Source organism: Chelonoidis abingdonii, chromosome 7 (assembly GCF_003597395.2).
Source record: "Chelonoidis abingdonii isolate Lonesome George chromosome 7, CheloAbing_2.0, whole genome shotgun sequence".
Lineage (NCBI taxonomy): Eukaryota > Metazoa > Chordata > Testudines > Testudinidae > Chelonoidis > Chelonoidis abingdonii.
The window spans coordinates 31,516,956-31,538,463 of record NC_133775.1 but is presented as its reverse complement, the minus strand read 5'-3'; the positions used below and the strand labels follow the sequence as shown (position 1 = coordinate 31,538,463).

The following is a 21,508-nucleotide window of genomic DNA, read 5'->3' as shown; positions in this document are numbered from 1 at the left end:
TGTAGACAGTAGTTGAGGCAGAGGCAACAGACAGGGTAAAGCTATGAATTTGTCACTGCTTATCTATTACGGTCCCTAGTTGTGCAGCTAGATAATTGCCTCCAGATAATTGTTCAGAGCTTGATAATGACTGAAGTTAGGCAGCTAACAGTTTATCTGTGTCTAGGTGCAGGTCTGTGCAACTTTAGATTAAAGAGCAGGCACTTTGGCAATAGCTATAGCGATAAAATGTGCAGATCTTCTTGATTACCGGTCATGTTACAGCATAACTGCCATTTCCTAATAAGGAGGTAGATCAGAAGTGCAGCTGGACCCAAGAAGTGACTGGGCCTAGTGCAAAGGTTTATTTCCATATGGCACATTACATAGTATGCAGTCTAGCAGTCACATAGGGCTCTTCACATCCAGGGACAGTCTGCCCCACTGCCAAACAGCTGAGAGCTCCAGTTATAGAAGTGTTGATTGACCATCATGCTGTCAGAGCCCTGCAGCGCCTCCTCCACCCTCTGTTTCCTTCCAATCCAGCTATGTTCTGACAATACCCTTAGGAAGGGGCTGTTTAGAGGTTTTATTCCTATTGTCTCCTATCCTCAATTTGTTTGTGTTGTGCTCCCTCTGCTGGCTGGCTTATATGCCCAGACACCTCTGTCGTCATTAGGCAGCCAATTTCTAGAGCTGGGGTGTTATACATACACCTGAAGGTTCCAGAGCTCACGAGGTGACAGGGAGAACACCTAGATAAAGCCTAGGACCAGTTCTGGTGGCTTAACGCATGGCCTTCCTTTGCAAGGACTATTTCAGCTCTCCCACATGCAAGCAATTGCTGGGACATATAAGTCAAGAAGAAAAACAGAAGCCCTCTATTTTCGTGTTTTCATTTCAGTGTGTGATGCAAGCCCTGTGTTAGTGTCTTATATTGCAGCACTGCTAACTGCCACATTGTTGCATACCTTGCATAACCCCATCTTCTAACATGTAACCTTACAGTCTATATAACATCCACCTTGCACCTTCCGTAAATACTGCTATAAACCTCTTAATAAGGACCCAATGTATTAGACTTTCTGTGCTGTCTGTTGCATACAGTAGGTACTAGAGTGTTAAGGAGAAAGAAGCAGCTAGTTAAGGCAACCTGCAAGTACTATGAAAGATCAAACATGATGTACTAAATGTCCCAAATGAAAAGGGGCATTAAACATAGCAGGAATTTAAACCCAGGTTTGTATGGTCTTGTGGGTAAGGCACTAGAACTAAGGCTTTGGCACAGACTTCCTATATGACCTTGGGCAATTCACTTGATTTCCCTGTGCCTCAGTTTCCTATTGTACAATGAGGATGCTACTACTTGCCCTGCCTCACAAGGGTGTTGTGAAGATAAATTAATGTTTCTGAGGCACTTAGAAGATGAGGGCCATACATTGCTGTCCCACCCACCACCAAAGAGCTGTGGAGCCTTCAAAGGCTGCTGGTGAAGAAGGATAAGTGCCATTAAACAAACATCACTGCACCACGGTTAGAAAACCTTTTTAAAATGCCTTCTTAAGTTCTGTTCCAAAGAGACACCTGGGGAGTGCAGGCACCAGCAGAGAATACATGCTGGGGTGAAACACAAAGCAGGAAGAAATTAATAATCAGCTATATTTAGCGTTGTCTTATACAGGCCCTGGCATCCATGGCTCTCAAAGCATTTTTCAAAACATTAATGCATTAAGCCTCACCAAACAAATGAGTTAGGGAAATATTAATTGCATTTTGCAGATTGGGAAACTGAAGCACAGAGCATTTAATATGACTTATCTCCAGTCACACAGGAAGTCTGTAATAGAGCTGACCGCATAACTCGGATCTCATCACTTCTAGTCCTGAACTTCAGCCACAATTCCATCCTCCCTAAGCCTATGCTCAGAAATGCATCTGCATGTCAGGACCTGTGAAAAGGAAGAAATGTGAGAAAGCTGAATTCTCAGTGTGCTGAATGCCCCTCTTTGCTGATATGTGACATTTCTTATACTGAGATGGTTGGATTTTCCTTGAAGGTGAACTGCAAATGCACAAAACCAAGAGTTTCAACCTTAATATTACATTTCTTTGCCTTTTATCATTTTTGTCATGAGATTAGCATTATTTAAACCTAGCACATGTCTAGGAATTTCCTTGGTTTAATAAGTCACAATAAAAGTTTTTAAAAGCCACAAGCTTTCCTGTCAGGTTATAAAACCTAAAGTATACCTAAAAGATCAGTCTGAATTTTCTAAGCCAATACAAGGATTTTTAAAAATAAAAACAAGTGAAATATCTTCTTCCTCTTCCATTTTAGTCACTTGTGATGTATAGGCAAACAGAATCTGTTTATTAATCTAATTCATTAGAAGTAGGAAAAAAAATAAACCCAAACTCTAAGGAAGAATGGCAGGGAAGGAGTGTGGATCCATCCTAAATACTTGCTTTGGAAAACAGTTACAGGCAAGTGATTTACCACTTCTTCAAAGTTCAGTACATTAGCATAGATGCCTACTGTAGGAGATTTAGCACTTAGAGCAATCACATACCAAAGACATTCATAGTCTCCATACAAGGATAAACTGAAAATGCAGAACAACAGGATGTTGCTGTACAAGCAAAGAGTGAAACACCAAGAAGATTGCCTGACAGCTGTGCACTTCTCATGAATGGTTCAGATGTAATACAGTGTGTACAGGAAGGGCACTCTACTCCTATATAAAAGAAAAAGCTTCTTTTGAAAAAACACCAAGCAGTGAGACACTGAGAAACCCGGGTTCAAACAAAGTTTTATGAGGAGAGTTAGAGTGCACTCAGCCTGTAAAATAGACTAACAATGATGACAGGCCATAGCTTGATGTGGAGTCTAGGCAATATCATCTCATAATAGTATATAACGATCCACTGTAGTTTTTATGAGATGGTTACCATTGCCAACAGGTGATTGAACAGCTTTTCATATGGCCATCAAGCGATGAATCTTGCTAGAGAATAGAAAGGAGAAAGGCAGTTAGAGGGCCATTTATTTTGACGTTTCTTTGACCCACGCCAATTTAACAGTGTGTGTCAAAAGAAAACGCAATGCATGGCTTTTGTCCATTTCAGATAAAAATCAGATGGATCTTTTCAGATTAGTGTTATCAAGCAGGCCCTTCCTCCAACATAAGCATGCAGTGGAGGGGGGAAATACAGGGTTTGTAAGTAAGGCGTTTGCCTAATTAGAGTGGACATGTAATACAAGCCTGCCCTTCTAAAACATGGTGCAGAGTCAATCCGTCTGATTTTTTAGTTCACTCATACTGCTACCCAGCCACAGGGCGCCATAATAAGAGTTTAATGAGGGCCGTATTATGTGACATTATGGGCTTTTCAATAGGTGGGTTTAGGTGCAACAAGCTCTTGCTACACCAGACTACTAGCAAATGCGTGGAATCATTTCCCCAGTTATTAACGAACATATAATCTATAAATAACAAGCAAAATGATCACCCAAGAAAATGTACTTAGGTTTGCATATAGAAGAATTTGAGTTTCAGTACAAGGTATTATCTCAACACCTTGTCTCTCATACTCTGGGAACAACATAGCTCCAACAACACTGCAATGAGATAAGTAAACCAATTTACTACACTTGTTCAGACATGACAGTCTCCTGATGTCACAAGTATAAACGTTGTGAGCAAAAACAGTTATACAAGATACATTGGGGGGGAAAACAAGGTTCCCTTGCGTATTTTATTTTGGTTCCCAATACAAAAATCTTAAACAAAGAGCATCTTTCCCCATTGCTAAGGTTGTGCAATTTCTATTGTATGTTCAGTTTCACCCTGTATGATGTATGTTCATACTTCTATTGTATGATCAGTTTCACCGTCCTCTTAACACACTCAAAACTAAACCAGTGTGCCATTCACAGAGCCCTAGAGCAGGCACTGTTACACAGAAATTCCATGAAATGAATTAAATAAGAGTGAAGCGTATAATACTGTGCCAGAACTGTGCTAGAACAGACTCTCTCCATATGAGAGGGGATTAGAGATAGTAAGAACAATTTGACAAAAGGAAGATCCTTTGATATTTAAACCTGTTATTTAGGGGATTTTTGGAAAGTCAGACCCAAGATCATCTTGGCCAACTGTCAGGGTTCCCTCCCCACTCTGAACTCTAGGGTACAGATGTGGGGATTCACATGAAAGATCCCCTAAGCTTATTTCTACCAGCTTAGGTTAAAAACTTCCCCAAGGCACAAATTCTTTCCTTGTCCTTAGATGGTATTGCTGCCACCAAGTGATTTAGACACAAATTCAGGAAAAAAGTCACTTGGAATCCCTATTTCCCCAAAATATTTCCCCAAGCTCCTTCACCTCCTTTCCTGGGGAGGCTTGAGAATAATATACTACCCTACTGGTTACAATGTGAGCACAGATCAAACCCCTTGGTTTTTAGGACACTGAAAATCAATCAGGTTCTTAAAAGAAGAATTTTATTTATTAAAAAAAAGTAAGATAATCACACCTGCAAAAATCAGGATGGACGGTAACTTTACAGGGTAAAAATGATTTACAACACAGATGATTCCCCTCTAGGTTCAACTTCAAAGTTACAAAAATGGGAATAAAACTCTCTCTTAGCATAGGGAAAATTCACAAGCTAAAACAAAAGATAATCTAACACATTTCCTTGCCCTTACTTACAATTTTTGTAATCTTAGATGCTCATTTCAGGTATGTTTTCAGGAGATGTTTTTTCTGCCTGGTCTCTCTCTCTCTGTCCAGAGAGGGAATAAAAAAGAGAGCACAAACAAAACCTCCCCTCCCAGATCTGAAAGTATCTTCTTTCCTTATTTGTCCTTTTGGTCAGGTCCCAACCAGGTTAGTTGAGCTTCTTAAGCCTTACAAGTAAAGTGATTCAGTACCTCTGGCCAGGAGGGATTTTATGTTATTGCATACATAAAAAAAGTTACTCTTTCCTTTATATTTATGACACCAACACAAATACAAGTCTGGTTAATTCTGCCATCCACAATGAGGATTTCTGCCTTTGATATTTTGCAGCGGTATTTAAGACAATTTGGGGAAATTTCTGAGGCTCAACATATCTCATGCATGAACTGCGATTTCTATGGTCTCATTGTATAACAATGCCTGTGGGCGCTGCCTGTGGCTATTGTCATCCAGAAGTTCTGGCAGGTTAGAACAGTAGATAAGAAAAGGAGCAGTTAGAACCGTGAGCAGCTGGAAGGAGGCAGGAGGGGCTGACCCAGAACAGGGGAAACTGAAGCTAAGCTAAACTCCTCAAAGAACATTATTATTTAAAACCCTACAATGCTTGGAAATGCTATATTAAAGGTAAAAATGACCAAAAATGCACATACAATCCAAAATCTGGCACTATTTGGCTGCACACCAGTGGAATACCCTGTCCTATTTACCTCAGGAGGCAGGATCCCTTCTCCAGCATATCAGAGCCACTCCCTAGCTGCTGTGTTTCTGATGGACATCAGAGCAAGTCTCCCTTCTAAAACCCAAATCACTTAGTTAGGCACCTAAATATGGATTGAGCACCATAACTTCAGACACCAATTTGTGAACATTTGACCTTTTCATTTGTTTTCTTGCTAAGAATGGCACATTTGGCTGCTTTAAATGCATAACGAAAATTCTGGTTACCGCAAATTGGAGGGGACCCCTAGGATTGAGAAAAGAATTTGAGGGTAACAGCCTAAGGGCGGGCCTGTGACTTTTGAAAGGTGTGCAGGAGGGAAACTCTTTCTGACACCCTTTAGGAATTGCACAGGTTGGGAGGGATGTGCTAGAAGGGCCCCACCTGTAGGGCTCCTAAAGTGCCTAGCACAGGGTGTCTGGGTGAATGGGCCCAGATTATGGAATTTACATGCCTTGTTTGAAATTTTTGGAAGCCAGGAAAATCTTAAAATCCTAGAAAAAGAAGCCCCTTTTTTTCTTTACCCATCTTTCTTTTCATAAAATCCCAGAGAAATCCATAGAAAAGACAATGTTCAATTTGCATGCTGAAGTACCAAAATAAAGTTACAGCTGTGCATGGAATGTTAACTCTGCCTTCATGTGCAAATACATTATTATTATACAGCTCTTAATTTACATGATTACATATCATACAGAGCATAGTACCATACAAGTCCAGGGTGTGGGAATAAGATTCATACTGTCAATGTTAGAGGTGCACACAGAGCACAAGCATACCGTTGCTTCATTTTTTGCTGAAAAGTGGGCAGGAATACAGGGAACAGAGTTAAGATTCATTTTGAGAAATCTTAGTCCAGCATCTTTATATTTTCCATATTTTAAAGGTTTTACCCTTTTTCTTGGCTTTGCACTTTTTTTTTTAATTTAAGAGACTAAAATATTTCAAGTCCCCCTCTTCATTATGTGTTCATGGCTTTCATGTTTCTTGGCTGGGGTATTAGCAGACACTTTTCTTAATACAATGTGACTTTTTTCTACGTTTTTTCCATTTCTTCCCATAGGTAGCATATTTTGCCACGTGGCTATCTTCAGCATTCACTATAGATGGCTCTGAAAAACGTTGTCCTTACTGGCTACAATACAGTTGTTTAAGAATGTCATATTGCCTTCCACTGCTTACACTTCCTCAGGGTTTTTATATGGACATGGCAAACAAATAACTGTAATCATGGCAATTTTTTCCACCCCACAAAACCACAGAAGCAAGAATCAGATCTGGAAAAATTAGTGCAGTAAACCCTGCAGGCTAATTCTCTAATGCTAGTTGCTCACACATCTGTTGTAGCCTGACCCTTTTCCAAAGGGAGGGTCAAATTTGCTGGTTCCAACTTTCAGAAACTTGCTGCTCACCGCATTTTTATTCCCAGCCTAATTAGAGGTTTTGTGATTCAACCTGAAGCCCTAGGGAGCATATGCAGTACCCAGATATGATTCCAGCAAGCTACAAATAAAAAAGATAAAAAAAATCCAGGGCATTAACCTTTTCATCATCAAAGAACATGGAGTTTGTGTCACCTACATCTTGCAGTGTTCCACAGGAACTCTCAGGTATCCTTTTACCATCATGCTTTAGGCAATGAAAAAAAAAGAGCCAAGTACAAAATTAGACTATATGAAGGCAAAGGGTACTATTATTTTTATTATTTTTTTAATCAAAAAAATTCAAAGCCATGATGTTTGTTCAGAATAAAGCTGATGCCAGAGAACAGAGATGTTTGAGAGAAAAGATGGTTCAGCGGTTAGGGAGCTAACCTGGGTCTCAGGACACACGTTTAATTTCCTGCTCCACCACAGACTTCCTGTGTGACGATGGGCAAGTCACACAGTCTCTCTCTTCCTGAGTTCCTCATCTGTAAAAAGGGGATAAACAGCTCCGCTCTACCTCCCAGTAGTGTTGCGAGGATAAATACATTGAAAAGTTCTGAGGTGCTCAGCTACTATCATAATAGGGTTCACATAAGTGTTTAAGATAGATAGACGTCCTATTCCTGGTTAATAAAGGACATATCAATATTGCTTAGAACTATATAATTTGGAAAATTAATGTTGTTTTTGACCCATAGTATTGTTTGTTTTAAGCACCAGCTGCACTACTGAGCAAAGTGCAGAATCCTACAGGTTGTGTTGAACCAGAAACAGGAAATGGAAGTGGTAATGAACAGTCAGAGTTTCTTTTCTGTTAGAATGAGAAAAGATCCCAACACTAAGCCAACTGCCACCAAGACATCTAAAGGTAAACCAGAACCTACTGCACTCTATAGGGAAGACTGCTTGCCACATGGGAAGACTTGCCTTAGTAATGAACAGAAAAGCAGCCATCTGGAGAGGGGATGGATGTAGGAATTCATCTTCTTCCTCCATATACATGAATTAATCTGTTTCAAGTGCTCATCTCTAGCTAATGAATAATTGAGGGAAAGTAGCCTAAACTGTGATCCATCCTTGAATTATGCTACACATATGGTTCTAGACAAAATAGGGGTTAGAAAACATCCATTCTATCTTGAACAGCTACAAACTGATGGAAAGGATGGTGGCACCATCCTGTTATTACTAAAACCCACATAAGACGACTCACTATGTAGTAGGAAGATTTTATGTTTGTATTTTGTATAATTTAGAATGAAGGATAAAGAATAATAATGTAGCATGCATTAAATGTATTGGTGTATGATTTGACCATATTCTGCCAGCCACTTTTTCTGAAAGCAGAAAGGTATGGCCTAATGGGCCATTGGTAAAGATGCATCAGCCAGAATCTTGTGTCTCAAGCTGATTTCAAAGCAGACCTTTTAGGGTCACCACTTTGTTGTAGGTTTAGCATTTTAAAATAAGTAAAAGAATGCAATGATTGTTTTCTTTTGCATTGCAATTGGATGTTCCTGTTCAAATGCTCTGTGTAAATCAAATCCGTTTTGTGTGTGAATGAGGAATGTGTGTGTTAGATGTGTGAAGGCCATCACTGGACCAGATGTTCTAGGGAGGAATCAAGGACGGACAGATAAGGGCACCAGGAAGATTGCCTCTATTAAGATGTCAGAGAAGGGCAGATTGATGACTTTAAAAGATGTGGCAGGCACCTATCAATGGGGGCAAGATAGCTGTGATCAAAATCAGCATGGGGTAACTCTGAGAGACTAATGAAAAAAACCAAATAAAGAATAAAAAGAATAATTTAAGAAAACAAGCACTCGTCAAACGACGATTACAGCATGACCGTGCAAAACTCAATGGTCCCAATGAAGGAAAATCACTATTATAATCAGGGTGCTTTGCAATGAAACTTTGGGTTTATCCTTCCAAGACTTTCCTGGAACATCGTGTTGCGACTGATAGAACCCAGTTCCTCTCTACCCACTAGATTGATCCGGACTCTGGACTGGTAATTATAACATCAACTGGAGGGACAGAGTGTGTGTGTGTGATTGAATGCATATGCTAATTGTTATATTTCCAATAAACGCGGCATCTTGCCTTTTCCCCTGAAAAAGATCCCATGTGCTTCTTATAAGCCTAACAACTTTACCTCCACAGCACAAGTCTGTAACAACTATTTGGTTCTTCTATTTACCTCTGTACTCTTTTCTGATGAGAATTTATCAAAACAAAAAAATCTCAGTGGAAGTCAACACAAAGTTGCTAATAAAAACACAAACTTGATGTCTATATTATATAGATAATAGAGGTCTGGGGGAAGCTTAGGAAGGAGCAGTAAACATCTCAACACTATTCCAACTGACTTCTTACGTTTCATTTGCAAACATACGTTTGGATAGTCAAGGATCTGGACTCTTAGAGTAGCATTTTTGTTTTTAATTGGTATGGCCGAAGTTGGTTTGAGATTTTATTTATTTATTTATTTACTTACTTAAACTATGTTTCTTGAAAGCCTGAGTTCTTTGAGTTTGGTTTGGTTTTGCTATGGCTGTGACATCATAGGGAAGGTAGTTAAGGTAGTTATTGCTCCTTGAGGGTGATTTTTCTTTTTTTAAGATTTGGACATAACGAGAGCAGTATGGTTTCTTGATTTATGTGGAAAGAAGAAAACACCTTAGGCAAAAAGTCTGGAATCAGCAGAACTAGCACTTTGTCTTCAAAGAGTTAGATAGGAGGCTCTCAAATGATTAATGCTTCTAACTCACATTTTTTTTTTTTTGCAGATGTGATTGCAAGCAAGAAGATCCAGAGAAAATGATCACGTTTCAAAGTTTGAGAAGTGATTTTAATACCAAGTAAAGACTTAGTAGAAGTTAGTTTTCTGGGTGATTTTTAGAGGCATAAGGCCAAAATTTTCAAACATAGATGCTTAGCTACAGTCACTGAAATTGATATTTAGGCACCAAAATAAGTGCCATGGTCTTCATTGGCTTCGATGGGAGCTGTGGGTATGCAACACCTTAGAAAAGATCAGTTTATTTAGATAATTAAATATGAACATAGGGAACTACCAATTAGGCTTTTAAGTTGAAAATTGCGGCCTAAATGTCTAAATTTTGAAAAATAAGCAAAAGATGAATATTGTCACTGCCAGGTTCTCGGGTTAATCATAGTGCTCTCAAATCTCTCACACTAAATCATGGACAATGAGGAAGATTACAATTTACATTTATATGGCTGTGATCTCCGATGGGAGATGGAGATTCCTTCCGACACTTTTGCATTACTTTTGGAATTGATCAGTAAGAATCCCAGCCACCTAAACTCCATGTCTGATGTCTTGGATCTGGATGAATGAAAAATTGTCTTGGGAGGGGTGATCTTTCGAGAGCTGAGGAAAGATCAATTTAGGGTAAAAGGAGATGTAAATCTGTGCCTCCTTTTGGATAAGATATTTGATCAGAACTGTTTCACACATGCAAGAAAACACGTTTAAAAGAAAAACAATGGTTCAAGCGTATAACTCTGAGAAAGAAAAGCAACAAAAACACCTGTCCATCACACAAACATACTGGGTATGTCTAAACAGCGTGAAACAGGAGACTCTTCCAGCCCACGTCGATAGATTTGGGTTAACAGGGCTCATGCGATTGCTCTAAATATTGCAGTCTAGACAGCATTTTGCAGTTGCAGTTCAGGCTCTGACATCGGGGGAGGGTTCAGAGCCTGAGCTGCAACTTCAAAGCGCTTCTACATAGTTACAAAGCATGACCCCCGCTAGTCAAGTCTGTCAATCCAGGCTAGGAGGCTTGATGCCATGGGCTGTGTAGACACACCCACTCAGACCTCAAACCCCTACTAGAGCTCAATTGAGGTCCAGTTCTGTGACCTGTATCTATACTAATTAGATTCTTCCACCATAACCATCACTCTTATAAGTGCCTCCCAGGGGGGTCTCAAGTGATGTAGCTACCCAGAGTGGAAATTACGTGCAGATTTAAAACCAAATTACATTTCTATTTATGTATGACATACTATGCATGATTACTAGCAGAGATTACTCCCATACTATGCATGATTACTAGCAGAGACAGAGCATACTAGCAATGTGCTTTGCGCTTGGAATGGAAAGTTGTGAGATTTGTGGTCATTCTTAGCAGCTAATTCAAGACTATGGAGCAAACTGCCACAGGAACAAATAGTGCTCTGTCTCCTGGAAAATTATTTTACATGTTGTGGCTGAGGATTCCATTGTTCCAGAAAAGCATGGCTGGCTCACAGCATGAGGAGAGCTTTTAGGTACAGCTGGCCTAGATCACTGAAAGCTCTGAAGACAAGGACCGAGGTTTTGAACATGATGCAATATTATAATAGTATGCAGCAACAGATGTTCACACAAGTAGTACCACTGAAGTCTTGATAAAATAGAGAAAAATGTTGTAGGAATTGCTGACAAAGGAAAAAATGTATACGAGGCTTGAAAAATTTAGTGCTGGAATGTCACTTTTTCCGTAAAGTCCATCTAATCCATAGGATAAGTATTTTGGTGATTTCACCCAGTTACTATGTGATCTGGTGAGGGTGGATATGGTCACTTGGATGCCTATGGAATTCCATGCTATACTGCAAAATCCAGAAAAAGTATGTGGAGGGAACATTGATCTAGTAGAAAGAGCAGGGCTTGGGGTCGTGTTTTGTTTCTGAACTTTTAGCAGAGATTTATAACTGCAAACAAAACTGACCATTTTCTACAGCAATCTAATAAAAAGTGGCAAATCGATATTTGGACCAGTGTTTGAGATAATTTCAACAGACAGTTCATGAGATTAGAGTTTCTTCCTCTTCACAAGATCTTACAGGCTGCATCTAATTTAGAGAACTTTGTTCTTAAATTTATTGTTGGGCAAGCAATTTCTAACTCTGAATCATAGAATAAAGCGGCTTCAGTGACGCTAGGACACTTAGAAATTATTGGGTTCCAACATCAAAACAGAAGTTAATCCAAGAGATGCTCATTGGATCCAGGACAAAAGGATTAGGTACATGGAGGAACCCAAGTTCTAATGGTGGAGTATAATAGGCTCCTAATCAAATTTTTGTTCTCTAGGAATGTCAACATTTGACATACCTAGTTTCTGACAGTCACAAATCTAAGCTGCTTTCTTCTCATTAGTTGTATCTCCAGTGGTCTTAGTATGATTGGTTTTAGAAGTACATTGGTGTAGATCTTCTCCTGTGAGAGAGGACACTAGAGGAAGGACAAGTAATAAAATGTCTCAGATTTTGGAGATGTTTCAGCGTTTTCACATACAGAGCTGAGTAGTTAAGGTCTTCAACTTCTTAGTTTGTAATTCCACTTACCCTCGTTAGAGGCAAAACATCTTTCTTCCTCTGGTACTACAGGCAAGTCAATATGAGAAAAGAATGACTAGACGTAGGAAGATATTGTATAAAAAAATCCATCTTGATAGATATTGCCAGGTGGCTGGGGGAAATATAGAGCCTGAGCTAGGTTGTGCAGAATCACGGATGAACTGGCTGAGATGCTTTCAGTGATGAGGCTGTAATTTTTATCACAGTTAAGATTCCTGATTTCTGTGGCATGGACTCTGTAGAAAGATAAAACTTCACAAGGAGAAACTACATGTCTAAATAGGTTAAGGACGGGATCGATCACTTGATGATTACCTGCTCTGTTCATTCCCTCTGGGGCACCTGGCATTGGCCACTGCTGGAAGACAGGATACTGGGCTAGATGGATCTTTGGTCTGACCCAGTATGGCTGTTCTTATGTTCTTAAGTAACTGTCAAATATCTGAGGACATTATTCCAGATCTCATAGCAATGCCTAGGAAGATAGAATTTGTACATGGGCCTTAGTGACAGATGGATTTGTCTCAGAGCATTGTATTATGATACCTAGGATATCCTAGAGTAAGGAATAGAAACCTCTGCATTTTCTCTAGATTTGAACAAGGTAAGGCAAAGAGAGCTAAAGCAAAAAAAAATTGGGTTTTCTACTGTTCAATAGTTTCATATGGGCCTTGAAAAACCATTAAATGTTAATGAGTTTTGATTACCAAAAACTGAAGTCTAAAATGCCATCTTCTCCAAGAGAATAGACTTTATCGATTCTCCCTCCATCTTCTTATTACTGATCATGATCATCTTCTCTGTGCAAGTGAACAGCCTGGATGAAGAGTACCACAGACTATCCTAGCACTGGTCATTTATTTTTATTTTTCCTTTCCATGATTGCAGTTTACTTGCTTCTCACAGCTCTGTTAGAGACAGTTTTATTTGGGATTCAAAATGGAGGATGATCCATTTCTCACTTAAGCTATAACTTGTATTTTAATAGTACCAACTGATGACTGCAGTCTGGAATTAGCTCTAGAAAAGGAAGTAGCTCAAGATATACAAACTGGGTAACTGAAGTTGAAGAAACCCACCTGGGCTGTTGCCACTAGGAATCCCCCCAATATAAATGTTAAATAATAATCTTTGTATAGAGACTGTATGCTTGGCTTGATATGAGTAACTAAATATGGGTGAGGCCTCATTTCTTGGGAGACAAGATTAAGGAGGTAAATGAATCAGAAGGCTGGGAACAAAATATCTTTATTAGCTAAAATAAAAGGGGAGTACCCAATGAACAAGATAACAATGGATAAGTTAAGTCTGGAACATAAAATGAGGTAAAGAGTAAGTTGTGCATGGACAATGTGTGCTGTATAGAGATTGATTCCTACAAAAGTGACTAAGCCAATTCCAAAACCTGTGATGCAATGTACACTAAATGCAATGTAATGTGTAAATTTGTATAAAGGAAGAGGTTTGCTGTGTAACTTTGGATGTGTGATATTCCCTATACCCACCTGCGCTTGAGCATAATCAACTCAAGTGTGCTTTAATTGTATGTCAATACAGAAACCTCAGTGATGAGTTCAAAGTTGAGCTAAGTTCTTGGGAACCAAGTGGATAAAGTCTTGGATGCTACTGAGAGAGGACATGCTCTCAGAAGCTACCCCAATGTACTCCTGAGTGGATAAGCTATCAAAGGCAAATCCAAGAAAGACTTATGTCTTTCTTTGTACTTTATCTGTGTTCATTGCATATTGGCTTCACACAAGACCACAAATTTTGTGTGTCACACCCTGAACTGGATTACATAACTGAAGTTGCATTCTCTTTCACTTCCCACCACATATTTACTACACTGACAGTCCTGACCAAGCTGGGCAATAACTTAACAAGCATGTCATCATCTGAGACATCCATCATTTTTAATTTTATTTTATTCTAAATAGGGAGGCAAAAGACTAATACTTCGTGCCAACAGACTCAACCAATGTTTATCAAGATAAATTTATGGTTTTTAAGGCTGGGAAGGACAAGTATGATCATCTTCTCTGACTCTCTTGCACAACACAGGCCATGGAATTTCACTTAATTCCTGCATCAGGCTCAAAACTTCTAGTTAAGCTAGAGCATAGAAACTTCTGTACCAAATTTGCAACATTTGAGACTTCCTGGACTTACACAAAATAAACAATGAATTCTGTTTTGTTCCCGACATAGGAAAGTTGTTTTCCTTTATTATTTAAAATTGATATCAGCATTAGAAATAAGAACTACGACCAAGAAACATCATTTTAACTCAGAGGACAAATTCATGTCAAATTGCAGGATGTTCCAATACATAAAGGGTGTTTGAGCAGTCTACGGCTCAAAAACATGCAAATCTATTTGGCTTGAAACTTTTATTATAGTTACTGAGACATGTGGATCATTCCTCATGCGGCCATATTTATATCTATTCTTATTATAAAAAGTTAATGCTTGAGTATGCAGGAAGCCCAAGAGTGTAGTATCCAGAATAAATCTTGTAAGTGTCTAGAAAATGGACAGAGTCTATTTACCACAGTATTTTTCATTTGTATGGGTGATACAGTGGGTCGTTCTGACAAGGTGAAAGGTCTTTAAGCCTTCATTTTTAAGCCACAGGTGTTCTTTGTAGAGATTTTTTTTAATAAAGACTATTATTGGTCCTTTAAATTAGCTCTTATTGCAAGTTACCACATCTGTGCTATGTGGTAATGAAGCAGGGAGAGAGGTCATAGCGGGGGACTTGTACTTGAAGAAAACATCTGGACATTGCTCTGAGATTCACTAGCAGCTTATATTTTATTAAGTAATAAGGAAATTTATATTAAATTCAACTGTAAGATTTAGACAGGTTAATAAAAGTAAAATGAAAAAGCAAGAAGTGGAAAAATTTAGCACGGTCTTTCCAATGAATTCCAATTCAAGAGATTAAATTAGCCATAAAATGGCAGCATTCATTTTATAAGATTGCTTGGGCAATTAATATGTTGATATATTATTGTGATATTTTCTCTTTTACAGTACAGCTCACTTAATTACTAATATAGTATGTAGTAAGCTATATGCCTCTCTTTGGGCAACAGTTATTTCTGTTACTACATCGTTCAGTTAGGGAAAAGATGCCTTTAGAGGATGAACTTGTATCAACTTCCCACTGGCTGATAAAAGGCAAAAGATACACAAGTCTGTATGCAACAATTGCACCTGCAAGGATAACAAAGATCAGTTTTAAGGCTCGATTTTGTCTATCTAGAGAGAGATACATATACATAGAGAGACAGGGGAATTCGGGAAACAGTCTACTTATCAATGCAAGAGACATTTAACCTTCAGTGGATTCCTCAGCAGGAAGTAGCACTGAACTTAAAGGACTGAAACTCTGTGACAGTTGGTTCTCAACTCGTAATGCTGTGGCTAAATATTTAACAACTATCCTATTCAGTAATCAACGCTAACACATTGGGTGGGTCAGTTGACTGACTATTCAGCTACTTGAGACAGCTGCTTCATGGAGCAGAAGGGCTAGAAATGTTTATAATACTCATTTAGCAAGTCCTACATTGAGAATACCACTGGATAGTACACTCATGAGACGTCTTCTCATTTGAAGATACTTCCATTTGCAGCTGCCAATACTACATTTCTATTGTATATACCACACATCCACATAGTATCTGAGCACCTTCCGGTAAAGCTTTAAGCAATGTGATCACCATCTCTCACATATATGTGCTCTCATGGTGCGTGTATTTCAGTCCATTCTTACAAATCTTAATTTTATTACATAGAGCTTCTTTCCACTGACACTTCCATTATAACATACACCATATACGCAATTTATTAATTTCCAATCAGAGATTCCAAAGCAAGTGATACAGGGCTATACATTTCAGTTTACTCACAGCAGTTTTAATAAAATAATCCCACAAACAAGTTATAAAAACTATTATAGATCAACCACAATGGAAACTGCTCCAGCAACAATGGCTGCAAGTGAAGTTCATTATAATGTATATTGATGCCTGCTAGAAAAATATCAATGCGAATGGTACATGAAAAATATTAAGACAGGACACAGGACTTTTTTCCCCCTCCCCACTGGGTGTTTTGTTTTATAGCATTTGCATCAGTAATCAACACCAACAACAGAAGCTGGCATGATAGTGAGGAAAATTAAGTAATTATCTCAAACAAATGTGACAAAATGGTTTCACATTGGGATAATATTGCACAAACGAATCAATATATGGAGAGAGAGGAAAAAGAGCAGGAGTGAGCATCTTCAACATGGATTGTGAGGAAAAAAGGCACTATTTAGCTGTGTGTGTGTAGTTAAAAAGTAAAAGTCATGAGGCACAATCCATGTTTCTCAAAATTACATTCAGTACTGCTTTACAGATGCTCACAAACCTAACTCTCTTAATACAGAAGCTACAGAAAATTTCTGATCTAGTATTAGACAGTACAAATGTCTAAACACATTTATAATTACCATATGTGCTATCACAGTCTTCACAAAGAGGGCTCAATTTACAAATAGCGCTGGAAGGGTTACATAGCTGCATGGGCTTAAAGTACAGAATATATCCCAACAACTAATCACCCATTACAATTTCTGCAAGTCTCATCTCCAGTAGTCTTAAAATGAGCTCCACTTTTAAACAGCTAACTGGCAGTGCACTTTGAAACAGGTTTTTCATCTGGCTGCCTAAGCAGCATAGTTTAGACAGCATCACAAACATCTCTTTGTATACATACCTTTTCAACACCAGTGAAATTGAAGCAAAAACGTAATAGCAATTGGACCTCCCTTGACATAAACAGCACTAATGTAAGGTTAGAGTAGGCAAATGTATACTACTGGAACGCAGAGCAGTTGATCATCTTAAGAAATGTGAAACATCTAGAAAAAACATTCCAAACTCCCAGATGGACTGCTTCTCCTTTGCTACATTCTAAAAGTATAAACTGTGATTCCTGTTTTAAATCATCTCAGAGGAATTCATGATGTGTATAATAAACAGAATATTTGAACATAAATGCATGCACTGTACACAGCATTGATTTTGTGGCTTCCATTTCCTAAAATATTTTAAATATTGTGCATGAACACAAAGGGTGAAATCCTGGCCACATTAAAGTCAATGGCAGAGCTCCCATTGACTTTAAAGGGCCAGAATTTCACCCCAAATTGCTCCCATAAAGCAAATCTCTTCCTGCTACCTTTGCATACAGCCCCCATTGACTTCAGTGTGAGATGTGCATGCAAAAGGCTACATAATCAAAGTTCAATGATCACACCATCTGCAAGTCACTAAATTTCACTGGACTCATTAGGGGAAAAGTATTGAGACAAACTGTCACTTATACACTGTAAATTACTTTTAATAACCAGTGATTTGGAGAATTACAGAAAACAAGAATAGAGTAGGTTATTAAAAATGTGTAAAGTCGATTATCCCTTTAAGAAGCAGAAGTTTGACTGTTTGAGGTCAAAGGATTTTAAAATACTCTGAATTAATTATTTCATATGACATAAAAGGAGCCACAATTGTGATTCCTCCTCTACCCCAACATGTAATATGTTTAATTATTTTAAATTAGTAAGTTTCTAAAGAGATGCATGTTTCTGTATCACCACTTTCAATTTTATCAATTCACAGCAAGCAGAGGACAGGAGTTGTATTATGCGAGGAAATAAAAGAATTTTTCCACGATGTGAACTATGAAAAATAAATGTCTCCTTTAAAATGGGAGACATTTAATCTATTTTTAAGATGCCTATTGGCAGAAAAGGAGCAGAAGTTCAAAAACTATATTTATACAATTATATCCTTGCAAAACTTCCACTGATCTCAGCAGGGCCAGGATTTCACCCATAGTTTTCTTCTCAAACTAAGGCATTTGTTTGTATGTTTAAATGCCCTATTTCATTAGCTACTTGGGTACTGTGTTTTCGCTTTGTATCTTTGTTCAGAGATATTCTGAAAATTTTACAAAAAGGATCAAGAAAATAAAGGTGCTTTAAGCAAATAAAACCAAATTATATGGGGGACAAAATGTGATCTGCTGTAAAAATGTTCATTTTTTTAAAATGAAAAATATCTACTGTATTTCCAAAATTTACCAGTCTAAACAGAAAATTTCAGAACTGCAATAGCCATTCTGTGATGACTCTCCATTACTTCTTGTCCAGCTAGACAACTAGCTAGTAGAAGAAACATAAATCAAGTAGCAAATCCTGTTCCCCAGTGATGTGTTGGCATCATTAATGAAGCTGATACACAGGAAGGAATCAAGCAAAATCCTGTCTGGTACATGCTACATAAATCAGTAATGAGAAAGAAAGATCCACCAGTACCTAATTGAGGAGAACAGCTATTAGAGAAAAGTGTTCTTTTTTTTAAATCTCAAAAGAAGAAGGTCTAAAGGATAGTAAAGGAAATTTAAAACTAGTACTGATAGTGTATCCATTAATCTTTTCAAAACTGGATCATTGTGTTTTTGGCAGCAAACATCCAATGTACACATGCTTTTCAACTCCCAATCATTTTCATATTACAAAAAAAATGCATTAAAGAAACTCCATCTTAATAACTTTACACTATTGTTTTAAGCACTATCCTTAGGGATTCAAATACATGTCACATTATCTCCTTCCCCCCGACTCCAATCAAACCCAGGGAAACTAATTTTTATAAACTGAAGGTGAAAAAAGGGGTAATTACTGTGATTTTTATAAAAGTTACATGTAGGTATTCACTGCAGTTTGTTAAACCACAGGGTCCCCAGTACCCAAACGTCTGTTCACTAGTCTCAACTACACTTAATCTACCAGGTGTTTCAAGCTGCTAATAACGGCAAATCATACAAGTTTACAATAGTGATGTAAGGCAGCTACATAAACACATTTATGCCAAGTTCAGCGTGTCTCAACCAAACATTTGATTTTGTTAGTAAAGTTGTAGAGGTCATTCAAGTGCATTTCACTGATGTCCAATAGTTAACTAAAATACAAAGCCGAACATCAGATGAGATGGTTTTAACTTCACATGTAACAAAACTGGTGCAAAAACCACTTTCAGCTAATTACTTGTAACCTTTTGGTCCAAATACATAAAATATGCATTATTTACAGCATTTTACTCCTTTTGTAAATGCAATGCTTTAAAACACATTATAAAGCACCTTAGTAAAAATATTCTACAGGTAAAAGTATAGAAGAAGTAGGAAAACCCAAACCATACCACAGCTCACTAATGGAGTCATAATATGGATTCACCAATATCTCAGTTTACAGTCATTACAAAGAATCCATGGGGCAACCTGATATTGAATTTACTAGGGTTTTTTTATACTGATGTATAAGCATTAACTAGAACTGCAGGCAATGCCAAGTTTCCTTGCAGAATTTTCCCAACTTCAGTGGCAGTTGGTGTGAGGGAGGAAAAAGGAAATACTGCCTTGATTCTCTTTTTACAATATTAATATTTTTTAAAAACACTAATGATTAGTTATAACTTTTCTTTCTAATAAAACCACATTTATATATATGGGCAAATCCAGCAGCAGCATCTCTTAGCAGAACACGATTGATCATACCAATGAATATCATGTAACGTGACTCACAAAAACAAAGCACAGATGTCAACCAGTTATTAACACTATTCATAATTGTATACAACCAAAATCTCCATGTAGAAGCTAAGAAAACAAATGATTTCTTGTTTACAGAAGTTTAAATGAAAATAAATTGCTCTGAGAATCAACAGCATAAACAGAAGCATTTTTTGTTTGTATTTTCAACCAGAACCTCTGTGCAGTTAATATCTGTAAAGGAAAATGTATGTTTCTTCAGGGAAAGGGTAGTAATTCCCACTGAAACTATTAGTTAGATAAAAGAACTGAAGCTTAAGTCAAGTATCCAACACCTTTGGTGTGATCCACAGCCCACTTTCCTCAGCTCTAGAAAGAAATGCCTCAGAGGTCTACCAGCAAACTATTTTCCAGGGCTGAGAACTAAGATGACAAAGTGACCAAAGGTTTAGTCCATTGATCTAACAGTATACCTTGTTCTTAGTTTGACTTAGGGTATATCTTTTCATAGAAAAAGTTTTGAGCCAGAATATACAATTCTCCATCTTTTTCCCGAACTGCATGTGCTCTGACAAACTGAAATTGCTCCAGTGCAAATTCATAGAACTCATTCTCCATTTTCCAAATTTCCGACTGCTGCAGCTTGGCAATGGTTTCTTTTGTTGGGAGCTTTTTCTCTGTTGTTTTCCTAAGATGAGACTTTTTTCCTAAATGGAAAATGAAAGCAGTTATAACTCTACTTGCACTTACAAGTTTAAATAATTCCAGAATTGTACCGTACAGGCTGAAGTTGTTTTATTTGCACAGTTTCTTCAATCCACATTTTGATAAACTGTATCAAAATTGATAGAACTTGATCCCGAATTTATTAATATAATCATGTGGGACCGATAAATTGAAACCTCCGCCACTAAGCATTAATGCATTTTGCATTAGTGTTTTCTCAGAGAACCTGCTCCTCACTCCATGCAAAGAAATCAGTTAATAAAGCCCCAAACAGGAAATGATCAATTAGTGAATTGTGTTACCCCATATAACGGACCTGTAAGATCTTTATTTCAAACTTCATTAATATCTACTTGGAAATTACTATGGATACTAAATACTAAGAAATTAAGAAAATTCAAAACCAGAAGCATCTACTATCAGGAAAGCTGGTTCTGAGAACACGCTTTGTTTAAGGTGCAACTTTACTAATTTTAACACTGACTATCACTCTTCATAAGATTATGATTAAAAAACTGCATATAAAATGTTAATTTTGCATATTTAGGGGCTTCTAAAGAATAATCTTGTCCCTCTTCCTTTTCAGAGGCAGAAGTCCTGCCCAGAGTCCTACATCATCACATGCAGCAGGGCCAACTGAGGCAACAGCAGCTACCTAGAGAGGGTTCAGCTATTTCTAATGACAGCAGTCTGTGATAACCAAAGGAGAGGAGAAACATGCATCTGTGTCCATAGCCCAAACAATCTGATGCAGGATGGGGACAAAAAGCCCTTGCGAAGGTAAAACGGCAGGACAAATAGATAGGAGCATGCTAAAAACAAACCAAAACCGAGCAGGTAGATGTCCAATTTGAAATAGACTTTAGGAGGCTGTAAGTCTCATGGGGTATGCCTACACTGCGCTTTATAACCTAGAG

The 21,508-nt window shown here is 38.0% G+C and overlaps 1 protein-coding gene across 1 annotated transcript in view; it reads right to left on the bottom strand.

The window, feature by feature from the left end:
• Window positions 1–14,445: 14,445 nt before the first annotated feature.
• HS2ST1 (heparan sulfate 2-O-sulfotransferase 1) overlaps window positions 14,446–21,508 on the bottom strand; it is a 178,914-nt gene continuing 171,851 nt past the window's right edge. Inside the window, exon 7 of the mRNA XM_075067773.1 lies at window positions 14,446–20,572. Within this exon, the coding sequence (XP_074923874.1) occupies window positions 20,346–20,572 (227 nt within the window). The 3' untranslated portion in view covers window positions 14,446–20,345. The remainder of the gene's footprint in view (window positions 20,573–21,508) is intronic.